Source organism: Calidris pugnax, unplaced genomic scaffold (assembly GCF_001431845.1).
Source record: "Calidris pugnax isolate Ruff unplaced genomic scaffold, ASM143184v1 scaffold111, whole genome shotgun sequence".
NCBI lineage: Eukaryota > Metazoa > Chordata > Aves > Charadriiformes > Scolopacidae > Calidris > Calidris pugnax.
The window spans coordinates 6,557,846-6,570,969 of NW_015090872.1; the positions used below are offsets into that span (position 1 = coordinate 6,557,846).

At 46.5% G+C, this 13,124-nt stretch overlaps 1 protein-coding gene across 4 annotated transcripts in view; it reads left to right on the plus strand.

Moving 5' to 3' along the window:
• IL1RAP (interleukin 1 receptor accessory protein) overlaps positions 1-13,124 on the plus strand; it is a 47,468-nt gene that overhangs the window by 15,818 nt on the left and 18,526 nt on the right. For all 4 annotated transcript variants that reach the window (XM_014946023.1, XM_014946024.1, XM_014946026.1 and 1 more), the window contains exons 2-4: positions 263-330; positions 11,499-11,784; positions 12,542-12,734. In XM_014946023.1, the coding sequence (XP_014801509.1) occupies positions 264-330; positions 11,499-11,784; positions 12,542-12,734 (546 nt within the window). In that variant the 5' untranslated portion in view covers position 263. The remainder of the gene's footprint in view (positions 1-262; positions 331-11,498; positions 11,785-12,541; positions 12,735-13,124) is intronic.

A 13,124-nucleotide genomic window follows, 5' to 3' on the forward strand; every position in this document is an offset into this window, starting at 1 on the left:
GGCTTAAGTCAATGAGCTTGGTTGTCGTCTTCTGAGCCGTCATCTCCCAGGCTAAGAGAGTTCATGCAGCTGCCTGCAGGCAGGACAATGCTGCCATACAGATGCTTTTCTTAAGGAATCTTAATGAAATGAAAAAAGAACATACCAGAATCATTGGGTGGGCAGAGGAATAAACACATATACTCAGAGTTAAAAAAAGTTGCCTGCAGTGATGAAATATTGTAAAATAACCAAAAGCTCTGTGTGTGCTTTGTCTCAACAGGATGAAGATGGTGGGTGCCCTGATGGTTACGCTCTGGCTGTGCATGGTCACCCTCGGCAGCGGCTCTGGTAAGGATGTGGCACACGATGGGTCTGCCCACTTTTCATGGGAAGAGCTGATCTGAAGACAGAGAAAACTGGCTGCAGTGATTATTTTTATTTTTTTTTAAGCATTTACAGTATTCCCAGGTGAAATGGTCGTGAGTAAAATACTTCAGTGAAATGCATGGACACGATGTCAGTTCTGTGTGGGTATTGTATAATGTTCATATCTAGAGGCTACGAGCATGGTGTAAACCTCTGCGGAGGCAAATAGTAATAAGCAGCATCTCATCCTGAATGTGCTTTGTAAATTCAAGCTGCCCACTTGGTCAGTATTGTTATCCCCCTTCTGCCAGGGGCGAAACCATGGCTCGGCACATGGGGCTGGCTTGTCATTGAGTTGCAAGAGGGACCTGGGCTTGAACCTGAACTCTGCTATTCCTGGTTGGATCTGGAAGGGGTTGAAATTCTGGTGCTCGGATTCTGACTCATGCCTCAGCAACGCAAGGGGAGAGGGGAACTTCTCGAGTAAGAGGAGCTCTCATACCCGTCTCACTGAGTCACTTTCCTGACAGGAAATATGTTGTCATGCTCGCAGCTCCTCTGGCACACGTTCAGCCCAGCTCTTGTGAAGAGGCAGATTGTGTGCGTCTCGGCTCCGGACTTCCTATTTGGGGGTGGAAAGAGACAGCATGATTTGCAGGAGGCGAGTGAAAAGGGGGAGGGAGGAAAGAACAAGCTCTGGCTTTATAGGGGGAAATGTTCAGAAATAAGGGCCGTGCAGGGGGTTGAGCGAGTCCCTCCATGAGCCCTTGCTCCTCTGCAGTGCTGGCAAAAAAGCACTTATAATACTCTGTACAGATGAACAGCTCTTGTATCATTGTCTCTTGGACCATGCTGAGTTTTTGGGGCCAGATTGACAACATGCACATCAGCAAGGTTCATCTCAGTGCAGGGCTTATCGTAGAGGCTGAAGGCTTGGGAGGCTTTTCTCCTTGGGTTACCCAAGGGCTGCAGGCATTCACAGTAGGGTGTAGCCTTCACTAGGGGATGTCCCATCCTGGTTAATGGAGGCCTGGTGGAACTGGTAAGCAAAGGAGAAAGCCAAGGAGATCTGGGCCACGTATCCTAAGCCCAAGGTGGTAGGAGTGCCTGGGGAAGGAGGGACCCAGTGGCACAGGTTACTGCTGCTCGCTGGGAAAATCCCTGCTTTGCGTGCGCTTCTGGACATGCTGTTCTGCTCTCCACCGACGCAATATCCTCCTCCTGCTGAGGCAGCATTGCAACACCCCACGTGCAGTCATCTTGGGCTTTTTCAGAAATAGGAGGGAGGTGCAATTGAATCAGGATTGCCCAGGAAATGTTAAAGCAACTCTAAAAGCTGAGGCTGCCAGCTGGGAGCTGTGAAATGAGCGCCCTGGCGTTTGGGTCACACTGGCTCCTGCCAATTGGTCTGGCAGAACTCTCCGTGCATTTCTGCGAGGTATTTAGTGCTTTTTAAATATTCCTCCTTTAGCAGAGGTTTTCTGTACAGGGTGGTTAAAGCCCTTGTAGAGTGCTGCAAGAATATAAGTGTCAAAGGGTGATCTATGGGACCCATGATCAGTTAAAATATATTTCTTCTGCAAATCCACTGTAGTGTATGCATTTAATTTTCTGCAGGTCCATGGGTGACAGACCCACTCTTCAGTTCAGAGCTCCCTTTTTGTTTCATGGACATCATAAACCACTTTGGGCTGTCAAAATGTCGTTTGTTATTTATGACGGGCTTGGATGGCTGTTTGTACTTGGATGGAGGGGCAGCCGTCTGTGCAGCCCTCTGTTACACTGCGGGGTTTCCTGGGACTGGCACCAGAAGGCAACTGGAGCTCCTTTCGCCCTTGCAAAGTCATAAATACAGAGCAGTGTGGGAGACCGGACATGCTCTGATAATGTTACAGCATTTGGGCTTGCTATTTTTCCCTGGAGCGGGGAGCACTAGGTGGGGGGAGCAGAGCAGAGGTTATCTGACGTGGATGCAGAAGGGCTGTGCCCCAGTGGTCTCCTAACCCCAAGCGAGGCCACGGAGATGGGTAGCTCTCACTGGGGAACCTGGCTCCTGGAATATTTAAGATGTGTAACTTGGTAGGGATTTGTCATTTCAGCTAGATCTCTTCCTGTGCTTTGCTGTAACAGCCATGTAATGCTGTATTGTTGGGACCAGCGCTCCCTCCAGCCCAGGCTGGCAGGGGGCTGGGGGAAGCTGGAGGCAGGAATCCTGTTGTGGTTTGCTACCACTTCTCCTGCCTGATTCTGCAGCCCTTCCCAAGGGAGCAGAGTGGTCAACAACACTGACTGGGGGCTGCCCGGCTCTACTGAGTCCCGAGCTCTCTGAGCTTAGAGGGGATGAGGAGCCAACATTTATTAAATTTCAGCTATAAAACACCAGCACCACTCCGGCTGTAATGCAGACAGCCTTTCCATCCAGTTCAGCCCGTGTGGCTGACAGTCTCCCCGCCAGCGTGTCAGAAAGCTTCAGCACTGTGCTTCACCCTATGTCTGTCTTACTTCCCCCCCAAATTTTGCCAACAGCAGTGTGGCTCTAAACATCTGTTCTTTGGGCTCTGCTCTTTCTGCTGGGTACGGAGGCTAGTGCTGAAACAAAATCATTTGCTGAAAGGGAGCCGCAAGCTAGAAGAGGAAAAAAATGTGATCTGAGTAGTGTAGAGTAAAAGACTTGGGAGTCTGAGACTGAATTTGTGCCCGAGTTTGCTACTCGTTCATGCTGCATGCGTGGGCAAATCTCTTCTGGTCTTGAGAATATACATGATCTGCAGTGCCTGGGTTTGAATTCCTTACTTGTGACCTTTGTGACATTGTTTGCAATGGTACTCGGGGTCTTCTGCTTTCCTCGCCTCAGCAAACCATCCTTAGATCTCTGTGCTTGTGTTGTAGGATGCTTAATGAACCCAGGTGCTCTGATAGCCAGAGAAGGGCAGCAAAAGCCGATGAACCCAGTTTTTGTCATACAGTGATTTTTTTGGCACTACTGAAGTTGTATAAATATACACTGGCTTAAAGAGATGAAAAACCAGCCAGACAAAGAACATAACAACCAGTATGAATATGGAATAATGTTATCTTCTTATTTCCAAACAAAGCTGGCCTATGTTAGATACTGACTTATTTAAAGATGTAGCTGTTGTGTTCCTTGTTCCATTTTTCTCTCTCTGCTGACCAGGCTGCTCTCTCCTTCTCCAAGAGCTCCCAGCTTTTGCAGGGAAAGGGTTGAGGAGAGGATCATGATTAGGAATATTGTCTTGGGGAATTAGAAAAGCAGAAGAATATTGCTGCCAGGAGAGGAGGAGCAGTCTCATGCTGATTATCTAAAAGACCCGCCTAGCATGACCAGGTAACTGCTGTGCATAAATAGCCCTTTGGTGGGAGGAAGCATCATGTTTGCATAGGAAACTGCTCTGACATCTCCCTTGGGGGCTATCAGACAGGCTGCGTGGTAGGATGAGCACAGGACTGGGGCCAACTTCTGCCCAGAGTGACACCCCAGCATGGCAGGCAGTGGCTGTAAGGCAGCCAGAAGCCTCTACCCTGGGAGTTTTATTTTGGGCTTTGCTGGTATTTGCTGAATTGTGAGCATGTCTCTTGCACTCACCCATACCAGAGGCTCTTGGGCACTAGTTTTGTCCCATTCTGAAGTGGCAGATGTCACCAGTGCTTCTGGATTCAGGTGGTGGCTGGAGCCGTGAAGTTCTGACCACAGCGAGCCAGAAACTGAGATCAGGCTTTGGAGGTCAGGGCTGCCACCTGCACCCTCTCTTCTGAGTGCTGATCTGTGCCACGTGTCTCTCTCACGCTTAGCAGAGAGGCAGAGTAGTTACTTATGGCCAGGGGAAATTTGCAGATAAATAAATTACTGTCTGTAAAACACTTTGAAGATGGAAAGCCCTGTGCAGCTCCTCAGGATTATTACTATATAGCTCTTATTCTACTGATGAGGTTCCAGTGGCCTTATTTTCCTTATGATTTGAGACAGGCCCAGAAGCTGAGAAGCTTATTTTAGTGTGTAAAGTCAAAAGAAAAATAGATTAAACTGCATTATTGTTTTCTAAAGAGACTAAATCCCTCCCCCATCATCTTCTCCTGGGATTTCCTGACTTCCTCCTACTCTTCCAATCTCAGCTTCTTGCTGTCCTAATTTAGGATGTGATTTTATAACCATCCATACCCATCTGTGAGTTGCTGTGGTTGTAGAAGTTTATGGTGCTTGGGGGCATGTGAAGTTATTCAACACTGAGGGTGTTGAAAGGTGCGTAGCCCTGAAGTGGATGGAGATAAAACCTGCAGAGCTGGCCCGGGTGCAGGTGTGTAACCACAGCTGCCAGCCTCCAGCCTCCCCCTGCACCAGCCAGAGATGTGACCGCTGAGATCAGACCTCACGTCTGCTGCTTGTCAGCTGAGGAAATAGGTTGTGAGGGGTGAGCTTTGTGCTGGCGTCAATGTGATGTGACCCATCTGCATTGAAGTGCAGAAACGTGTAGAGGAAAGCAGCCCGGTTTGGGTGTGTTGCCGATGGGATTATTGGACCGTTGGTTTTGCTCCTCTGTGTGTATCAAACAGGGCATCGGGGGACACTGGGGATTTGTCTCCTACCCTTCTTATCCATCATGTCCCCTGCTGCAGTAACAGATTTGCATGCTCAGTCTCATACATCTCATACAAGTGACTTCTGCCAGGCTCGTAGCCCCTTTCGGTGCATTTTACTGCCTGCTGCATTTTTTCAGTTCCCATCCTCATCCCAGGACAACTGCTGCAGTGGGTTTTTTATGCAGACATCCCTGTGAGGGTCCGGCAGGCAGTGCAGAATCACTGATGGTATTTTAAAGCAGGCAACAGAGATTCTGGCTACTTGCACTAAATAGGCTGTATGGGTTTAACTAAGCAGAACCATGGGAGTCTGATATCCTGGGCACACAGAAGAGCCCCTGCCAGCTTGAGCACAGCTCTTTGGTGGTGCTAATCGGGTAAACCTCCTTTTCATGCTGCCTCTCTTACAGATGATTTTGCAACGGACCGCTCCGTTTCCTCTTGCTGTCTTTCCTCCTCCCTTGTTGCTCTACTCTGCTTCACGTGGCAATTTCCTCAATGAAGTGGGATGGAAAGTAGCTATTTGTTCCTTTTCTCCTTCAGGCCTTGAAACAGTTCATACCCTTACCTTTATCGTTTTGATCTCAATTTTAAAAAGAGCCTCCAGGAAAACATGTCAAGCTTGCTAGAGAAAACCAAATACTTTTTTTTTTTTTTTTTTTTTCATTTCAATCAGCACATGCAAAAATATTGCATTTCATTACATTTTTTCAGGATTTTGTTTTTGGTTGAACCGAAGTCCCTTTAAGCAAAATACTTTACTGCTTTCCATTTTTGACCAAGCAGATCTTACAGCAGGTTCTGGTTTTTTTTTTTTTTTTTTTTTTTTTTTTTGGCCCAGTTGCTGGAGGTAACCAAAATACTCTTTGCCACATACAGTAAACACAGCTTTATGCGCAGATAGAGAGTGAAGGCATGGAGCTGACTGTGGAGGAGTTTTAAAAGATACAAACAGCAGTTTCCCCTCCCCGGGTTACAGGCTGTGCTTGGTTGGGTAAGGAAACTCCGAGTCAGGAGCTATGGGGTCCCTTACAGAATCATTGTTATTTGGATGTTGTGCCTTGGCTGCTTCATCTGAAGTCAACAGAAGTTTATGCAGTCAGCTTGTTTTTTGTGAATTTGGCAGAGGCAGACCATCACACCTGTTTAGACTTCCAGGATCTAAAGTTAAACAACCACAACGTATAAGTGCTTTGGAAATGATGAGTTGTTCTGCAACAGAAAGCCCTTTTCCTCCTTCCTTTCTCGCCTGTCCTATCTATTTAAATGATAAAAGTGGTTGTGTAGGGAGAGGTAGTGAGAGAGAGACTCCATCCTCATGTGCAGCATCCAGTGGAGCTGCTTCCATGGGGGCATCACAGCTCAGTGGCAACACAGGATGAATATGGTGAAACTCGAGAGAGACATAAAACCATGTCACTGGTGTCACTGCATCAGAACCCTGCGGATGGGGCTGGGCTGTGTGCTGTGGTTTGGAGTCGGTCACGGGGAGGTTTGTCCCAGGACCATTTCCACTTACTCTGTTGGAGAAGCTGTGGGAGGAAGGCAATGAGGTTACGACAGGACCTTTTGATGACTGGAAGTCAGAGTATAAATTTCTGCGGAGTTCATGTAGCTTCCAGGCTGACCCTCCAAGGCAGCACATTGAGCTACAACCAATTTTTAGGCATTCTCTGACTGTTGTTGTTGCTGTGGTGGTAGTGGGAGCAAATGGTGAGAGCTAGCTGGTCTCTGTCATTCCCACCAATTTCAGTGTGTTTGGGTCTGTACCTCTTGTCCAAGTCTAGGGAAGATGTTCTTATTTGTTTTGTTCCATGTGGTATGGTCAGATGGGATACAGATGGCTTGGGAAATGCTACCTAATTGCTCCGCTGCTGAGCAAAGTACAGGGCCAGGGGAGCATGGGGTGGTCCTGTGCTGGATGCACGTGTGAAAGGAAAAACGCAGACGCCGTGGAAGAGTGGGTGCTCCTGGCACCGGTGTAAGTGGGAAGCTCACCCACGCATGGCTGCTGGCCACAGCTGGTACCTCCTCTGCTCGCAGTGTAGCTCCTCTATTCAGCCTGACTTCCTCTGCTTCCTTCTCATCAACTGCAGCGAGCCTGAATGAAGGTGGGGAAAAATATCTTTTTTTTTTTAAGGTAGTAATGATTAATTCTCACTTAATCACTTTGTGTGACCAGCTGCCTTTTTTTTTTCTTTTTTTTTTTTTTTCTCATTATTGATGCTGATTCTTGCATTGAACTAACCGCTGACCTGGCTGTGCTCCCCGGGTGGAGGCTGACTCATATCAGCTTTGCTTTAAGATAATGCAGCAGGGGCGGCTGAGGAAAGTAGGAAGCTGTTGAGATAACAGCAGCATCAGATGGGGCTGCACTGAAGTGGTGTGGGGAAAAGGGCTCTGCTGTGTCATCCAACCAGCCCCATTGATGGCTTCGTGTCCTGCTGCCACTGCACCGTCCTAGTCTGCATGCAAGGCAGGCCTCCCTCCCAAAGTTAGAGACGATTAAGACGGGTGTGTCAATTTGGCAAATGACTGGGTAATTTGTGCTGGCATGATAGATGGCCTCTCATAAGGATGGCTCTTTATTATTTCTTCACAGAAATTTTATCTAGGGGAAGCCTTTGTTTATAGTACCAGGGGAGGGAAGAGGTGGAAGTGGTGTGGAGCTGGTGAGTTTTGGTGGTTGAAAATTCTGTTTTATTTCGTTTTATTTTTAAATGGAGGTACTTAAAACGACTGCATATAAATACCAAACTGTAGACAAAATAGGACAGCATTTCTTGATGTGGCCTTACTGTGGCTTTTTTTTTAATCCATGTGTTAAGCAGTTTGTCGCTTCTTGACAAATCCAAAATAATTGCACCAATTTTATTTCTGTTTTGACTGTGTGGGTGCTTGTAATGGGTGCTGCAGATGCATCTCCAGAGCACTTCAGGTGTGTGTGTAGCTCTGTTCCCAAGGGGATAAGTCAGTGCAATAAGTGAAAGGCTGGAAAGTTTTCCAGAAATGTCTGTTTTCACCTTTATGTAGCTGAACGATATCATTATTTTTTTTTTCTCTCCCCCTTCATTTTCTGCTTTCCATCTGGAGAAGCACTTTCTCCAACTTTGTTTGGCTTCTGAGAAGGAGTCTGTTTTGGGATACCTGGTGTTTAAGGGCGTTGTAGATTCAGATTCAGAAAGGGGACGGATCTGACTATTTCCTTAACAGGAGAGATTTCTGTCCCTTGTATCAGTAGTAGATACCCCTATGAGCACGGCTTGTGATGTACAATCCAAGCATTCGGACTTAACTTCGCCAGTTCACCCAGTTGGCAGTGTGCCTCGTGGAGAAGCAGTAACACAGCAACGTCCTCTTATCTTTATCTCAAGGCACATAAAATCAAGATGAGCATCCTCACCCTGACCTTTCTGTCTTGCGCTTTCTCTTCCAATGCTGGAAGTGGGTGTTTCCTTCTACCACGCAGCCTCCCTCCAGCCTGCATAATCATCTTCCCTTTTTCCTAGCAGGGCTATGGAAACAGGACCATTTTTTGCCTTTTTTTCCTGCATTGTCCGTCACAGGTAGGTATTATGGGTCACAGACTGCCCTGCTGTGTGATTACAGAGCACCCAGCAGTAAGAGGGGTCAGCCAAGGTGTCTGCAGTACAGCTCATCCGTAATGAGAAAAAGACGGCTTCTTTCAAAAGCATTTCTCAGGGGCATTTCTAGGAAGATGCATTTGTGGAATGGTGTATTTTAAGAGAAATTTATTATATCCCTCTGTTATGTGTGTAGTGCTCCATTTTCTGCAGTGTGGAAGGGACCATGGAGGTGCATATAGTTCCCCCATCAGGGTGGTGACTCAAGTGGCGCGGTTGCTCCTGTGGTCTGTGGTGTAGCTGCTGGTTACCAGCATGGTGATGTCCTGTGTTCAGGGTTCAGCTCAGAGCACGCAGCACCCCAAGGCAGGAGGCGTGTGGGGAGCCTTAGGACTAGCTGTTTGGTGTGGCAGTGTTCCAGAAGTCAGGTGAATTAGCCAGCTCTGAGACAAAAATCTTCAGCCACAGCTCTCATACTAAAGAGCAATAACAGTTGCACCTTCCCCAGCAAGTAGACAAGGCCCGTATGTTGCTTTTGAGTAACTTAGGAAAAAAAGAAATACAAACAATTTTATTTATTTCTTTTCAATAACTCATTCAGCTAGAACAGGTAAGTAGTTTTACGATGCTGATTTATAGGCTATCGCAAAATGCAAGAGCTGCTCATGATTGCAAATTTCATTGATCTTGACTCCAAGAATTTCTGCACTGTAATGTTTTACACAGTTTTCTTCCTCTCCAGACCTGCCATTTGAAGTGCTAAGGGCAATTTGCCTTTATGCAGCCCAAAAGGAGACACCAAACTCAGGTGCTGGGAAGAGAACCCAGGTCTCCTGATGTACAGACCCAGGTCTGCTTCTTTCAGAGGGAAAAACAAATGCTTCCCTCCCTGAATAGTAATTAGTGCTTTATCATGCAATTAACAGGCAATCTATGGCAGGCTCATTTGTCTCATTTACCACTCTATGGAAACTTGACCATGCCTAATCCAGTAGCTTGATTTCATCAGCATAAGACACCATACTGGTTCCTGTTGGCCTTGACCATGGTGGTGACTGTGCACCTTCCCATGGTATAAGGCTTTTAATAGTGGTTTGGTCTTTCAAAATGAGCCTTGGCACTGGCTGGGCAGCTGTACTGGATGATGCTGTGCAGTTTTGAAAGAAATATCTGTGTGTTTCTTAGATGATGAGCAATGGCACTCTCCAGTCATTTGAGTTTGGGGTTCCTATGAGCAAATACTTGTAGCTTCACTGCCCCTTCCTAGCCTAACTCACTCTCTTCCCTCTGGAAGTAGCACTGTGTCATACAGGTGTTGGACATACCACTGAAGGAGCAGTGCCGTTTGCATTTACATTTATGTGTAAACCCACCAGAAAACATTTCTATTCTTACTGGCCTAGATTCCTCCTCGCTGACTAACCATTGCTGAGCCACGGGAGTTAGCATTACTGCCTTTAAGCACTCTGGGCCTGTCTTCTCAAAGGTTTATCTCTTTGCTTTTTTTAATTAAGTATGAATTTGGGGCCAAGCTACATCCCACTGTCTATTTAAGGAAGATAAAATGCCAGAAATCCTGCTCTGGGCCTGTGAAGTCAGTTCAGAAGAATTGGGCTCAAAGAGCATATTGTATTCTGTTTTTCTTCTCGGTCCGAGTCCTTCTAACATCTGCAAACCGGAGAGGCTTTGCAGTGTTGTCTCTGCTGTGCTTGTGATATGCTGAGACACCGTTCCCAGGGACCGCTGCAGGCAGCACACCCCTCTCTGACTCATTTTGGGCTCTCAGACGTCAGGCTGCCCGAGCTGATGCCTCCCAGCAGCTACAAGGGATGCTCTGGGAAGTGTGCCGTGCCACGCTCTGCCTCGTCAGCGCAGGGAGACGGGAGATGCAGTGACAGCAGCTTCTCCTTATGTGCTGCGGGCAGAGCAGGTTGCTTTCAGGTTTGCTGACACCCTGACATCGTGCTTTGGTGGCACCAACTCCCTTCGTGACTGGGCATCCTGATGGGCAGGAAGAATGGAGCGGAAAGGAACTCTTGCAAGAGAAATAGGTTTTGACTGTGCTGTTTGTTCTGAAACTATTCACTAATGACCAGAATAAATTAAAAAAAAAAAAAAAGGGAGGGGGGAAGAGGCACTGAACAGCTTTTTTTTGTGCTTCCCAGTTCCTCTGTGAGCCTGAGTCTGTGGTGAGCCATGCTGAGCCTGTTGAACTGTGTTTGGGGAATGTACCCGAGGGCTGTCTGGGGATCCCCAAGATAGCATGCTACCACCTCCTCCATACTCCCTCTTCTGCCCCTCAGCCTGCTTTCCCAAACTTCACCATAAATAGTCACTACATGTCATTGGTACCCTGTGTTATCATAGCATGCACAGGCGTTGTGTGAATCCATCACAGGAAAGACAGTACTTCTTCCTAGAACCCACAGTCCAGCTGCTTCTGGCAGGAGCAATGGCTCATAGCTCTAAGGGAGGGTTGATGTTTGCAGTCTTGGTTTGTTGGCCTTTTGGGTTTTTGTGGGGGTTTTTGTGGTTTGTTTTTTTTTTTTCCTTCCAACACCTCTATTTCCATCCTCCCTATCACTGTGCATGGATGCTCACACACCTCTAGCATTGTTTTCTTCCAAATTTTATCTTCCCACACTGGTTATTTTTAGGGTTGAATTTTCTTGGAGCTCTCTAGGAAGCCGGTGTTATGCCGGAATATCTTATCCTATCATATTGTCCTGATGGGGGATAAATAGCTTGGAAGGAATTGTACAAATGAAAGTAGAGGTTTGCAGGTTGTCTAGAAATGAACACAGTATTCGTGCTCTGCCTTACAAAAGCTCAGTTTGGTTTCACTGAGAACACAATATTTTTGCCTCTTATTTTAACAGAGACAGGACCAAGGGCTGTGGGGAACACGGGCAGAACTGTGTTTTTTCCACAGACTTGTAAGCTAAGGTACCTTGTTCTTTGTGGCTGCAGAACGCTGCGATGACTGGGGTGTGGACACCATGAAGCAGATCCAGATTTATGATGGGGAGCCTGCCAAGATCAAATGCCCACTTTTCGAGACCTTCTTGAAATACAACTACAGCACAGCCCATTCTGCTGGCTTAACCCTGATCTGGTACAGGATCGGGCAGGACCGGGATCTGGAGGAGCCCATTAATTTTCGTCTCCCGGACAATCACATCAGTAAGGAGAAAGACACCCTTTGGTTCTGGCCTGCCCTTCTCAATGACACTGGGAATTATACATGCATGCTCAGGTAGGTCTGTGCAGTGCAGTTTCTGTATGTCTTCAGCGTAACTGAAGGACTTTCATGGAAGCGGGAAAATTATGCTGTTAGCACCAGGTCTTTCTGCAGGGAGACCATTCACATAAGCATTAATGGGAAAAGGATGTTACAATTATAAGACCGCTCAGTGCTGAGCCAATTTACATTGTAATAATGCTTGGAGCCTTGCAAACATTAATGAACATGCCTCTCCTTTCTGGCTGTAAGTGTCCATGAAAATATTATTGCTGAGCCCATGGCAAAATCCACAGGCACTCGCCATTAAGAAGCGATCTGTATGTCTAGAGTAAAAATAGCCTCAGATGCAGGGGTAATGTTTTGACTGCATGCTAATTTGGCAAAGATTCATGAGATTCAGACTTCTAGGAAATTAAAAGTGTCTCTAAGTGTGGTACAAAAAGAACATAGCATCTGCTACGCACTGAGCACATGAGCTCTTTTTGATCTTCCTCATGTTGTCTCTTGTTCACCGTGTCTTTGACCCTATTATCCGCTTTGCCAGCGGGGGAGTGGGTGCTGCTTGTTAGTCATCTTTATAGGCTTTTCTGAACTAGTGTGGCCATCTCTGATGATGTTTTCTTTCCCATTTATAAATGAATCAACTAAGGCTGTATGTACCTTATCAGCACTATGATGCTCGTTATTGCAGATGTGACTTCTATTTCATTCCACTGCTATAGGAGTAAACAAGTTTCAACTAATCAGCCTTATCCTCCTGTGTCCTTAGAAATACAACCTACTGCAGCAAAGTTGCATTTCCCTTGGAGGTTGTTCCGAAAGACCAACACTCTTGTGTGAGCCGTTCAATAAAACCCGTTGAGGAGATGTTCTATTTGGAGCACCCCAATGAGAAGATCATATGTCCAGATATTGATGGGTTTTACCCTGCTAGTGTAACACCAACTGTCAAGTGGTACTTGGTAAGAAGCACTTTGGGCAGTGGGGGAATACAGTGTTGTATCTGAAAAAGCAATAGTTGGCATGAGAATTGTGGAGCTATGTTTCAGAGTCTCCCCAGTGATGTAGATGTTAATGAAGGTTTACTAATTTTAAGAGTTTTGTTTCCTTTGAGTTCAAGGGTAAAACTGCTCTTGGAAGGGAATTGAGACCTAACACTGAAACTTTTTTAACCAGCGGTCACACATAGAGAGTACTCTAGCAGGAATTTAGGAACCTCAGATCAGCTGCAGGTACTATTCCTCACCTGCTGTGTGAGCCAGTCGCTATCCCTGTAACAGAAACTGTGATTCATATTGCCTTTTCTTTAAGAAAAAAAACCAAAACAAAACAAACAATAACTAAACCACCTG